Source organism: Episyrphus balteatus, chromosome 2 (assembly GCF_945859705.1).
Source record: "Episyrphus balteatus chromosome 2, idEpiBalt1.1, whole genome shotgun sequence".
Classification (NCBI taxonomy): Eukaryota; Metazoa; Arthropoda; class Insecta; order Diptera; family Syrphidae; genus Episyrphus; species Episyrphus balteatus.
This window is the reverse complement of record NC_079135.1, coordinates 40,439,092-40,453,256: the sequence shown is the minus strand read 5'-3', so window position 1 is coordinate 40,453,256 and position 14,165 is coordinate 40,439,092. Positions and strand designations below refer to the sequence as shown.

At 32.4% G+C, this 14,165-nt stretch overlaps 2 protein-coding genes across 2 annotated transcripts in view; one reads left to right on the top strand and one right to left on the bottom strand.

The window, feature by feature from the left end:
* Positions 1-1,666: 1,666 nt before the first annotated feature.
* LOC129911288 (protein daughter of sevenless) lies at positions 1,667-10,440 on the top strand. The gene is made up of 10 exons (XM_055989023.1): positions 1,667-1,990; positions 6,255-6,561; positions 6,620-7,128; positions 7,197-7,334; positions 7,395-7,503; positions 8,835-9,024; positions 9,093-9,168; positions 9,234-9,479; positions 9,537-9,761; positions 9,817-10,440. The coding sequence occupies exons 1-10, from the start codon at positions 1,922-1,924 to the stop codon at positions 10,261-10,263; spliced, it is 2,316 nt and encodes a 771-aa protein (XP_055844998.1). The 5' UTR covers positions 1,667-1,921; the 3' UTR covers positions 10,264-10,440.
* A 2,066-nt stretch (positions 10,441-12,506) lies between these two features.
* The window catches only part of LOC129911291 (alpha-tubulin N-acetyltransferase 1), a 36,853-nt gene continuing 35,194 nt past the window's right edge, over positions 12,507-14,165 (bottom strand). The window contains exon 8 of the mRNA XM_055989027.1: positions 12,507-13,574. Within this exon, the coding sequence (XP_055845002.1) occupies positions 13,052-13,574 (523 nt within the window). The 3' untranslated portion in view covers positions 12,507-13,051. The remainder of the gene's footprint in view (positions 13,575-14,165) is intronic.

Sequence of the window (14,165 nt, the reverse complement as noted above, 5' to 3'; positions counted from 1 at the left end):
AATGGGAACAAAATTGGGCTTTAGAGAAGAAAAAAAGTGTTTGTTTTTTTTTTGGATTTCCGATATGGGTAATTTTTGGGGCTTAAAATATATCTGAAGCAGATAATGTTTTAATACGTTTTAGAGAAAAAGAAGATCAACCAGTTTTTTAATTTTCGAAAGGGGGGCGAAAGTTGGGTAAGAGTTTACTAAAATCGGTTTTGTTAGTTTAATTGTCTAATTCTTTCTTTTTTTGCGATTTTTGATTTGGCTTAAAAAATATATGTAAGTGTTCAACTTGGAACAAGTTTTGGAATTTTTTTTTGAATGGGGACCTATAGAAAATGTAAAAACATCACGATATACTTTGAAAGTACATTTTCGAGTTCATATTCTTACTGTAAAACACTGAAACTCAGTAAGAATATGCAGGTATGCATGGTTAAATATTCGAACTCGAAACAACTTTTTGGAAAACAAAAATTGGAAAAGTTTTTTTTTTTTAGTTTTATGAAAAAAAAGTTTCGAAAGCGATATCTTAAAAAATACAAATCTTACAACCTCTTTTTTTAGAACAATGCAATGGTTAGAACATTTTTTATAGATTGTTTTATTTTAGCCCCTAACTTTCAAAATATGTATGTATTTAACTAAGGTCCAAAAATTTGGAACGTCAACGTTCATATGTATAATTTTTTTCATTCAACCATTCAGTAATTCTTCAAAATCCCCATTTTTGAAAATTTTTCAACAAAATTGGAACATTCCGGAACAAATCGGAAACAACCTGGAACAACTTTCAAAAATAGCAATTTCAAACTAACTTCCCACACCCTCGATTAACCCTAAACTTCCCACACTCTCGATAAACCCTTTTTTATTATTGAAATAGGTGTTTTTTAATACAACCACCGACCGGGCTAAACTTGACGAAAATAACGCAGTTGTGGTTGTGGCTTAGCAATTTCAATCCATGAACTCCCCGGGATGCACTGTATTATCGATCCACGAAAACACACTAAACTTACTTACCGACATAAGTCATTGTTGACACTTCTTATATAGCCAAATGTCATTCTATCACTTCCGCACCGGTGGGTTCGGTAATAGGAAATCTGATGAAAGTGACTCACTCCCGCCGCAGTGCATCTGCGTCTTCGGTAATAAGCATGATTAATTATATGTTGTTTGGGTCGCTGAAACCAGATTCGAAGTCTATTTTGTCCTATCACGCCAGGTTTTCGAAATAACCTCAAAAAAGGTGTTCGTTACTTTTTTGAGGTTATCTCAAAAACTCGAAGTGATAGGATAAAATAGACTTCGAATCTGGTTGTTTCAGCAACATGTAACTAACATAGTCGCACTCCCAGATAAAAATAAGCCGAGCGAATTTTACATGTGAATTTCTTAGCCCCGACTGCATTGTTTTTGTCGATTTTGTGTCGTATTCCTCCAATATTTTATGTATGTTTATTTGAATATGTTTTCTTTTCAATTTCCCTTAAAAATCTAAAATTTTACAAAAAACACAAAATTGTAGATTGGATTGGATACGGAATTCAGTACGTTCTTCATTCACACTTCCTTACCGACAAATTCATCTATTACATTATTTCCATCACTCTTCACTTTTCTGCCCATCCCTAATCAAGATAAATTGACAGCAGCTAAAAACAATTTTTTTTATTTTTTCATGGAAAATAGATCGGGAGTGAAATCATAAGTTAAATAAATTTTCTTATATCGAATCTCTTATTAGGTGCATTATTGTTCAATTTTTGCTTTTTTGTTAATTTATACCAAAAGTGTTTATGTTTTTTAATAAATTTATTATATTTCATATCAAAATCTTAAATTAATTTCCTAAACAAAGTGCTGAAATGTGTCGCTAGAAAAGAAATTACACACCAAAAAAAAGTAGAAAAAAAACGAAAAGAGGGCAATGAACAAAGAAGTACACTACGAAGGCTGGCTGATAAAATCGCCACCAACTAAAAGGATATGGAGAGCTGTGAGTCATATAATAATTTTTTTGTTTTGATTTAAATTAAATATATTTTAAAAATATTTGTTTAAATTAATAAGAAAAAACAAAACAGTAGAAATCATCTAGAAAATGAACACTTTTTTTTGAAAATACAACAACACTAAAGTAGCCAAAGGGTGTAACCAGAACCACCTCCCATTTGTTGTGCGGGGAATGTTTAACAACATTTTTATACCGCGCCTATCCTTTCTCCCCATCCTCCTTAAATTTTTGAATCTGAAAAAAAAAAGAAAATTGTCGGCTGTTGAATAAAAAAAAAACAGTCGCAATCGATAAGTTGAAGAGCAAAAAAAAATTCATTGACAACTAGCTGCCAAAGAACGAACTTTCACATCGCGTCGCTGTCCTCGTCGGCTTCGACATCGATATCGATATCGACCAGGGCCGGTTTTAGGGTGGGGAGTCGTCGCCCAGGAGCGCAAGCATTTAGGGGCGCCAAATTCGGTCCGTATATTTACGATACCCTATATCAGTGTTTTTCAAACTTTTTGAGTTCGCTAGCCCCTTGAGAGGAAAAATATTTTGGCGACCCCGTCATAAGTATTTTTAATAGCTGAAATCACTGTTCACCCCTTCAAACTCGACCTAATTACACAAAATTTTACTTATTCTCGAAGAAATTTGTTCCCATGTTGCACATTTTATTTTGTAATATCCTTCCTGCTGTGTTGTAACTTCTGCCCAGTTTTGTGCCACACGATTTTAGAAGGCTGACACGACTACGAAATAGATTGGACAATGTTTTTGCTTGTTGTAGCGATGGTACCAAAGCTTTGACCAACAAATTCAACTACATAATTGCAAAATTGAAACTCATAAAGCCAAACATTTCATGAACACACTGCTTCCTTCATAGACAAGTTCTTGCATCGAAGGTAATGCCTCCATTATTGAATGATGTGTTTAAAGATGTGATCAGAGAAGTGAACTTTATAAAAGGCAAGGCCTTATTTAGGATTGTATGCTATGAAATGGTTTCACTCCACAATAATCTTTTTTAACCACACATCAGAGGTCAGTTTGCTGTCAAAGGGAAAAGTATTTAAAATTAAGAACTAAATTATTGGTGTTTTTACAAGATCCAAAATCTGAAAAAAATCTGATCTGATCCGATCAATTTTTCTGACCCTCTTAATAAGACAATATCAGAGGATTTCTCGGAAAACTTCGGTTATGGCCCCAGCCTTTACAATCAAAAAAATTTGATTCTTTTTCCAGCGTTCAAAGAAAATTCATCGGAAGAATTTCTAATTTATTCCTATGGTACAGAGTTTATTAAATTTGAACATGAAACTATTGAGTTGGTTTCCAGAAATGGATTCTGAAAGTGAAAATGGAAATAAAATGGAATTCAAATCCTTTTTTCAATAATTCGTTTGAACTTGCTCACCTGTCGTCTTTAAAACTGAAAGAAAACCTTTTAGATTTAGCTGCAGGTGGCATGCTGAAAATGGATTTAATTAAAAAAAAAAAACAATTTCTAGATTAAGAAAAGGGAAGAGGAGAGTATTCTGAGCTCGCAAACGAAGCTTTGCGGTTGTAAGTGCCCAATATTGGACAACACATTTCGCACTGAGAAATTTTCTGTTTTTATTTAGGCTCTATATAAAGAACGAAGGCATCTTATCCCTTATAGGTGTCTTAACGGGACATAACCTACTGGGCTACCATAAAAAGAAAATAGGGCTTAGCACAGATGACCTATGTAGAGGCTGCGGCAATGAGGACGAACAGGAAGACACTACTCACTTCCTCTGTCACTGTCCAGCTCTCTGCCGCACTAGAAAAACATTTTTAGGGAACTACTTCTTTAATGAATTAGAAGAACTATCAAAACTGTCAGGCAACAGCCTACTGAACTTTGTCAAGTCTACCAAATGGCTCGACAAACCATAGGATTTATAGGATTACACTTTTTTAATAAGGTTATTAACACTTCAGGGTATCACAAGGGATCTACATTGATCTAAGTGTGACGGTAACAACATCAACTGTCAGCCCATTTAACCTAACCTAACCTATACTTATTGTTGGTCTTTTTATTTTGGTGTCCCTAGTTTTTACTCTAATTCTTTCGAAAGGCGCCCCTAATCTACATTAAATCTATTTTACTTTTCCAAAGGCAACCCCAGCCTTACACTCTTTTAAAGACTAAAAGCGTCTCCAATCTTAAGTGGATATTTTGCCAAAGATGTACAGTAAAACCAGCTTAAGAGAAACCCTCTTAAAAGAAAAACCCGCTTATCTAAAACACTTTTCTTATCCCCTAATATTGTATTTCACTTAAACGGGGTTTGTTTAAGTGAAAAATCCGCTTAAGTGAAAGAGGAACTGTAACATTTTCCCGTTTCTCTTAAGCGGGTTTTACTGTACCTTTATTTGGCCCAATTCTTTTATAGGGATGAAGCTGCCTCCAATGTTCGTTCAGTTTATCTGACCTCCGAAAAAGTGTCTCTTACCCCGTTTGTATGTCCGATTTAAAGATCGAATTGAAATTTCGATGCAGGTATTTATCGAGGAATGGAATTGAAATAGAATCGAAAACACAATTTTTCTTTTAAAAATATAGACAGAAAATAGAAAAATTTAACAAAAAATAAAAGGCAAGAGAAACTACATAACATAATACACACATACAATGAGTTTTTCAAATAAGAAGACAATCACACACAATTTCCACCAGAACTGATACTCGAGTCTTTAATTCTGTAGTTATATATGCGCGTTATCGATTCGATTCAGCTCCCGAGTTGGATCGGAACGATAAATCCGGATTCAATTCGATCCAGGTATATATAGAACTTAATCCTGATTCAATTCGGATTCAAAAACGTCTTATAAACGTGGTATCTTTTTAACATCCTTATTCCTTATATTTTTGAAGAACTAAAATTGAAATTGAAAGCACTTTTATTTATTCTGAATTTTACAAAAACGTCCTTATTTCAAACCCCTTCTATATTTGAAGAAAGTGGCGTCCAATTTTCGCTTTTTTTTTTAGTTCAAAGGTGTAAGTGTATTTTTAGCCTTACTTCTTTTGAAGGATATTAGCACTCCTAATCTTTCGTTTAATCTATTTAGCATTATCTTCTCGATTACCAGAATGACTTTTCAATGTTGGTATTAGACAGGGTGTCCTGTAGTAAGATAAGGAAAATTTAAGAAGGGTTGGTTTTTGGGTATTTTCCAAGAAAGAAAAAATGTTTTACACTAACGCTCTATATGCAAAATATAAAAAAAACTTTTATTCCTAGGAATAAGCTCTATCTGAGGTTTATCTGACTATTGAAAAATTGGCACTCATAAACAAAGCAATAATAAACTTACAAATTATTTAAAAGCTTACCAGAAAACTAATATATCTTATGATATTTGGGAAAACCTGCACCAGAGATAAAGCCTTTAAAAAAATGTGGTTTTTGCTTTAGTCTTAAAAATCTAAGGATACAAAATTATAATTTGTTATTTATTTCTGGAATTTATTGCAAATACTAAATGTGTTTGTATTCTGCCTTAAACAGAAATATTTCTACTTTTTTCAACACAAAAAAAATACACAGTTTCAGAGTTTTAGGAACTAGATTAAAAACGTTTTTGTTTGAGGCAGTACCCAAATAGACCCATTAATTGAAAGAGGTTTTGCAAAATCATCATGCATCATATTATTATTAGCAGGATTGGCCTCCAGTCCACTACGGTAACGGAGAAGACACGTACGATATTTTCCGTTACCTGTGAAAATTTTGGCTTCGTTTAATTAGTTTGTCGTAAAACTTCTAAAATCAGCTTTGTGATGAGCGCTCAAGAGTCACCAAGTTTCAAGAAAAAAAATGTTTTCTTCAACGAAATAAACTGGATAACATGGATATGTCTTCTCCGTTATTTTGGAATGGCCTAAAAATAAACTTATTTATATACATATTTGTCATTAAAAAAAAAAAAATTGGGGGAGGGCGCCGCGTGAAATCTTGCCCAAGGGCGCCGATAGTGCTTAAACCGTCACTGATATCGACATCTATATCACAATCCGCATCAAATGAACTATGATTATGAATCATGCATTTATTAGCTATTAGTCGTGTTTTGTATGATTTTCATTTTCCAACTCGAATTCCATTGAAATCAACAACAAATAATGTACTCTACTCGTGTTACTTTCTTTGTGCAATCAAAAATAAATAAAATAATGCATAATATTTATTTGTTATTTGTCATTTCCATTTCACAGCGCTGGAGACGCCGCTGGTTCACTTTGAAACAAGGTGAAATTCCTGAGCAATTCTGCCTGGAATACTACACAGATCGAAATTGTCGAAAGCTCAAAGGTGTCATAGATTTGGATCAATGCGAGCAAGTCGATTGTGGGCTACGCTTGGAGAATAGAAAGCAAAAGTTTCAGTACATGTTCGATATAAAAACTCCTCGAAGAACTTATTATCTTGCAGCTGACACGGAAGCCGATATGCGTGATTGGGTGAATTGCATATGCCAAGTGTGTCATTTGCATGATACAAAGCAGTCAAATGATTTGCAAGGTAGGCTTTGATTGTTTTTATAATTTATATGCTTTAAAGTTGTTTTCTTTAATTGCAGATGAAAAAATACATATCGCTAAAAGTCTAACAACAACCGAACAATTTGTGCCATCGAATGAAACGACTAGCACAACAGTAAACACTTCTGGTTCCACACAACACGAAGCATCCATGACAAAGCAATCATCTATGAGTTCTGATTGTTTAAGACAATCGGTTATTAGCAGTGCATCACAATCAGGCAATGATTGTTCTTATGTGAATACCGATTACTCGAATAGAGAGACTATGGTTTGTGGTGGAAACCAACCTTTATATGGGAAGAAACCATCTCAGCCAGCACAAAATATGACAAAAGCCACTACGTCGTCAGGTTGGAAATCAGCAGATACACAATCTCGTTTGGCTGTGAGTTCACAAGGGGTAGTTCGAAAAATTCCCGAGAATTTGGTATTGAGTGCTACAACATTGGTTGAAGGTAATGTTGAGCCATCGCCAGCATTGAGTACATCTTCGGGGCCTTACATTCCAATAAGTGAATGCTATTCGGGAAGTCCAAAGTTTATGGTAAAATTACAACTATCATTAGTTTAAGTTTTTGAATGTTTTTATTAAAATGATTATTTTGTTTCTAGACGGAAGGTGGTAATCCTTCGACACCACTCAATAATTTGGATCCGAAATTTTATGATACTCCTCGAAGTCATAACAATATTGGTTTGAATTTGACAAATGATCAATCTTATTCTCCCAAGATAACGAATTGTGGATTGGTAAGCAAATAAATGAAGATAAAAGGCTTAATAAATGATTTATGACTCCTTTTTTTGTAGCAAACGACATCTAAAGCACGCAGTGGCCGTTCGAGTCCAACTGATTCTGAAAGTGTTTTTACCGATGACGATGAATGGACGCATCCTTTGCCGCTAAGAGAAAATGTTGGTGAGTTATTGGTATTGTATTAAAATTCACAGACTTCACTTAAATTGTTTGTTACTAAAATATTAGCTGTTTTTTTTTTTAATGGTAAAAAATAAGCTAAACTACTACTTGGGCTTGGCCACTTACTTAGCAGTATACGTAAACCGGATTGATTACAAACTTCTTCAATGTTTAACTGAAAACTGGGCCCTATTTCATAAAACTATTAATATTGTACTTGTAGACTTGTAGTTACAAGCACAAATAAAGGATAGAGCGGTCCTCCAAAAATTTGTGGAGGTTCTTGATTATAATGCTTGATAAATTAAGTTTCATTTGAATGATATAACCTTATCCATAAAGCACATTCAAAGAACAAATGACCCAAAATAAGACACTATATTTTTATAGTTTATAATTTATTATTTTTTTAGTTTTATGAAATGGGGCCCTGTTCTTAGAAATATAAAAAAACATTCTTTTTCTTTAAATTAGTAAAGACAAAAAAATCAATTACAAAAACTGTATACCCTTTTTTGAACTTATATATAGCTTAATTTGTATAATGAAGCTGATATCATGTTTTCTAGCTTCCCTCCCTCACTTAATCCAAAAATATAAAAAGTACTGTTGAGTCATCTTTATTTATTGAAAAAGCACTCGAATAATAGGTACAATGTTTATTTAAACAAATAATTTCTCAGATACAATTGCACTCTAAATGAACAAACTAACGAAGGTTTTTTTTTAACTCAAATAAACAAGACAAAAGCATCCAAATTTTAAATTTTTCCACTATCCCCCCACTTTAGTACAATCCATTCATAATCACTTAATAAATAATATTTGTTCATTCTATTTTTTCTTTTAAAATTGAGACTGTTAGGCTAAATTTGCGGAAATGATAGGCAATTTCGTATTTACTTACTTAATTACAATAAAAACACACCGAAACGGTAGAAAATGTTAGTAAGGAATACATCGTATTTTTAATTTTGTGTCTACGACATACTGTAGCCTTGATATCGGCTTAGAACCAAAGTAACCCAAAAAATGCATTTTTGTACATAACTAGAATGGTCAGGTGGTGAGAATTTGGCTTCAATCTTTTCAGATACAGCCTTATCGATCCATGGATTTTTTTTAATGTAGTGCATTTTATATGCAACAAAGGTTTTAATTTTCATGAAACTCGTCAAATCAATTTGAACTTTTATCAGAAACAGTATTTAAGCGAAACATTGTTGTAAAAGTTGAATTATATTAGTAGATAGTGAACAACATTTTTAAATTGTTTTATTTTATTTTGTTATTTTTATTTTTTTTATTCGTTTATCTTATATTTGAAATAGATCGAAGCACACGCCCCTCTGATAGTTCTGTTGAGAATGAATCTTTTGTGTTTACATATTCTCAAAGATTCTCAAAATTTCCTGGAGATAATAAAGACGAAGAAAGTTCTGAGCATGCAGCCGAAAATATGTCGAAAGTTGTTAAACGAAAGAAAAATTTAAGTCTCGATATAACGAACGAACATGAAAAGTATGCAATTTTTATTTAGTATCATCAAACAAATACTTAAATTATTATTTTGTTTATATTTTTATTAGAGTATTAAGAGAAATGCCTCAATTTTCGGATACCGAAAACACTTCGCCTGCAATTGGACCACGAGATGCATCATCGGTATGTATACAATCTTAATACAAACCTTGAGTTTTTTATTAATAAAAAATAATATTTACTTTCAGTGTGTGGAAGAAAGTTATGATATTCCGCGTTCACACAATTTGCCTTATTACAATATGAGTCAATTATTTGACAAAGTAAACAGCCCAGAGAATCCTGTTGCGGCATCAACCCCGAACCTATTACTTGATGCAGAACCGCTATCAGCAACAAGTTCGAATCGCACCTTACCACGACCCCATTGCTACACAAATGCAGCACCAACTAAAATGGAAGGAAATGTTTTTCGTTATGATTTTATTGATCAGGTAATATAAATAGTCAATTATTTTAATCTTTGTTAAATGTTTATTTTGCCTTTTCAGTCTGCTTTGCCTCCAGTAAATAGAAAGTTAAAACCGAAAGTAAGTCTGGAAGATAGGCCTCCAGAAGAGCTGGCTGCAAAACCACCTCTTCAACACAACGGACAGGGTACGTTAACGAAGCTTACCAAAAAGCTGATGTCTACAACAATGAATAACAGCGGTGAAAATTCTCCCCTGCGCCCGCCACCATCGGTCGATAGAAAATCAAAACCAAATGCATTTAAAGTGAGTTTAAAATCATACTTTTTAAATACTATTTTTAACACTACCTTCTCTGCAGGCACACGGTTTTTCTTCTTCTGGCTGTACCACCAGAAGATCAGGTATTCCCACATCGATGGTAATACAGAACGAGAGTGACGCTTACGTTATGGAGACTAGAACATTACCCCGTCAACCACGAGGTCATATATCAAGTGTTTACAGTAACACAGTAAATCGGGCAATGTCTCTCAGCAAACCAACACCACCAACTCCAACAACAACGCAAAAGAATGAACATAAACTCCAGTATTTCGACTTGGACGTGTCAAATCCACCTGCAATGAATCGTGCTAGCATGAGTACTAGCAATCTAACAGCTACCGGATCAAAACTCGGTCTGTCAGCAGACCCTTCTGCTCGAGTTCCGGTTAAAAGCAGTGTTGTCTATAATTCAGTTGATTTTGTTAAAACGGATGCATTTAAAAAAATTCGAGAGGAAAGAAAAATGGGTATTAACAAGTAACTGCCTGGCTCATTGTTTGATTTCTTTTTAAATAAAATTAACATAAACGCATATTAGATGAATTTTTCCAACTTGTTACTTTATATTAATAATATCAAAATATACTCCACTGAAATTAATAAACATTGTCCCAAAGTGCATAATATTTAATAAATCAATTAATATGAAAAAATAAAACATATTTAGGTTTGATTTGAAGAACTTTGAACACAAAGAGAATCATCGTATAGTACAAGAGTGGCTCTAGAAAATTTAAGGCAAAACAAAGTAATTTTATATACAAACAAAAATGTTTAAAAGAGTTCAAACACTTGTATGTGACAAAAGTAACTATTTACTATTTTTTACAAAAAACAAAAACTTACAAATTTATTTAAACTCTTATTATTGAGGCTTTATTTGGGACATCAAATCAAATCTAAATATTTTTACTGCTACTTTTTTATCTACATTTATATATCAAATACCTATACTAAAATAATATTAATCTAAAACCAGTGGACTTTTACATCAATTTTATTAATGTTTAATTGCACATTCTTTTTTGTATAAAATTATAAACATAAAAAAAATATTCGTCATAAATAAATATAAACACCGCATATATACACGATTTTGTAAGAAATTGAGTACAAAATAATCGATAAAAAAATATATTAAACGAATCCATATCATATTTTGGAAGCGCAGAGCGTTTATCTTATACATACATACATATTTTGAAATATACATACATATAACATATAAATAAATCATGTGTTTTTATTTTACTAAAGGAATTGATGATGAATTTCATTAATTTCAAAATTGGTTTGTACTTCTTTCTATTTTTCTTTGCAATTAATTCGTGTTGGAGTATCAAAACAGGGGCCCCAGCACGTAACTTGATACAATCGAGTGTGGTCGATACAATCGAGTATCGGCAGCATGTAATTTGGTTCAATCGAAGATTTTCAATGGTAAATGCTCTATTGATCCTAAATAGGTGCTGCCACTGCTCGATTGTATCGAGTTAACTCGATGGTACAAAGGTGCAAGGTAATAATAACTCTGTTAGTAGGGATTGTAACGATAAAAATTGTTGTTTATGTGAGAGTCGTTAAACAGAGGCTGCTATTATGATGATGTTATGCGATCTATTTTCTAAACAGTGTACTTAAGTAATTTAGACGTCATTTCATACAAAACTCCCCTGTATAATCACGATAGGGCCCAATAAATCTGGAACTTTTAAAATTACATTGGTCATACACCATCCTATCAACTATATTAAATCTAAAATAAAATACTAATAATAACTCGAAATCGTATGAAAAATTACAATTTCCTTTTAAGATTTTTCAGTTTTCTGAAGAATGGCAAAGTGTTTTTTTCTCCTTTTTAAAAGATTAGTTTCGGTGAAGAGGCCCATTATTTGATATGATCTACCTAAAGTAGCTGAAACCACTTCTTATCTTAAATGTCTTCAATATATGGGGCACTTTGACGTAAAAACATCACGATTCTCGAGGCATAACAATGACACAACAAAGGTTTTGTCCACCTTACTAGTCCTTTTACTTAATATGACTTCATTCAGTTAAAAGTAATAGATGAAATTTTAATGGATATCTCAATATTATTTCAAAGTTAATTTCCATTGACATACATGGTACACTGGGGTGTATACGTGTTTCTTTTTTTTTTTGCTCAGGTTAAAAGATCGACTTGATACAAACATACTATACTTACATGTGATGTATTAGATTATTGCAACACTTAACCAGCTTCCGTTCTTTTCAAATTCTCTATCAATTGAATTAACAATACAAAACTTTTACTGTGTTTTGATTTCTTTATTATTTGCTTTAGCGAAAAAAAGTTCACTTATATACTGCATTTTTATAATATATTTTGTTTTAATATAATCTTAGCTTCTACGAATACATTTTTGTGTGAAATGTTTTTTTTTTTTTTGTTTTGTATCAAATTCAATATAATATGAGTCATATAAAATTTTGTAAGATTGACAATAAAAAAAAGTGTTTCAAATTTTGTTAAAATTTATTACGTAATTGCTATAAACAGAATTATAAAAAATTCAATGCATGATAATGTTATGTATGTTTTTTTTTTTTACAAAAAAGCTTTGCTAATATCATTTCTTTTCGTTTTATATTATAAAAAAAAAGATTCATTGGAAGTTTCCATTTATCAAAGGGAAGTAAGTGAAATATGTTACGTCACAAATTAGATATTTTAAATTTTGTTTTTTTTTCTTTTGGTCTCCAAAATAATGATATTTTTTTTGTCAAAATGCATATAATGTAAGTATTTTTTGTTTTTACTGAAGCTTCCTCTCCTCTCTATAAGACGCGTCATCGTCATCTTCGTTTTGTGTGATTAAATATAATATTATATTCATGTTTAAATATTCTATAGCATTAAGTTTTGGTAATATTTATTAACCGAAGAGCTGTAAAATAACAATTGTGTTGTATGAAGGTACTTTAAATTATTTAACTATAACTGAATTAACTAAATGAGTGCGTTTGTGCAGTCTGTAACAAATTGCAAATGAAACAATTAAAATACATAATATAAACAAATAAAAATAGTTAATAAAATTCTTCTAAATACATACATACATATATATACATAGCTATACATATGTATTGAATTTTCAAAAAGTTGCCAGTACAGTAAATACGTTAGGGCTAAATGCATTTATAACAGTTTAGGACTAAATTATGTTTAATGGCTGGCGCATCTGCGGCGACGGCTTCGACTTCTGCGGCAACGACACAATTTACCAAAGCTTATTGTGATAAAATTTCAAATCATAATAGCCTTGATCAGTGAAGCCTTCTCCTGATGAAACTGTTGACATTGCATCAGTGTTGTCTGGCGGCGGTGGAGAGACCAATTTGCCAGGAGGACGATTAATTTTGACAACGCCAAATTCATCTGTTTGTTCCTGATCGAATTCCATTTTATTTGTCGGTGTAACTGCCATACCTACATTGAAAGAAATATTTTTAAGACCAGTATGTTGCTTGCTCAACTGGAATGAAGTTGGCTTCTGGGGATGAGATAAGTTCTCAGCTACCCCATCGGGTTCTACTCGTTCTTCATCGTTGATAATATTTAAAGAAATGTCATTAATATTTTCTTCTTGAAGTTCCAATTTCAAGTGTTCGGTTGAAGCTTCTGAGCTTTTCTCTTGAATAACATTTTCTTCTGATGGTGCAGTTTGTAAGGTTTGGAAATCCTGACAAACAGAATCTATTGTAATTTCCTCTTTCAATACATCTTCGACATCGTTTAATGTGCTGTAAAAATATTTTTTGTTTTGTGGAATATTTCTGTTGTATAAATAATCTTTTCTTTCTACATTCTAATTAGGTTTTTTTTGAGGCGAAATGGGGAAACAAAGACAAAAAAGCACAAAAATCAAAAATCATAATGTACTGATTGATGTTACGATTTTTAGGACAAATTAAAAAAAAATGAACTTTCAAAAGAACATTATTAGTAAAAAATCTTATGTCAAAAATATGTCGTCTTATTTTCCAAAAAGATAATTTGACCATTGCATTTTACGGAGCCGATAACAAGCCCATAGTTATTAACCGGGAGCTGCCAGTAGATTTTTAGGATAAGAAGTAACCCATTCAAGCTCGCCTGTCGAGTGTTTGGTCGCCAATAAAACGTCTGTCATGGGTATTTTTCTAATCAGGACAGCAAAGGCGTCAGGATCCAATAGATTCCAAGTGGTTCCACAATGCCTTAAAACGCGTAAGGCTGGGACTAACTCAAATATAGTATCTATCGGTAACTTTTCACTCAAAAATCTGCTGTCAGGGGTGAGATTCTGTATGGCGAAAACGAACAAACGTTTTCGTGTGTGCGAAAGGTTTGAT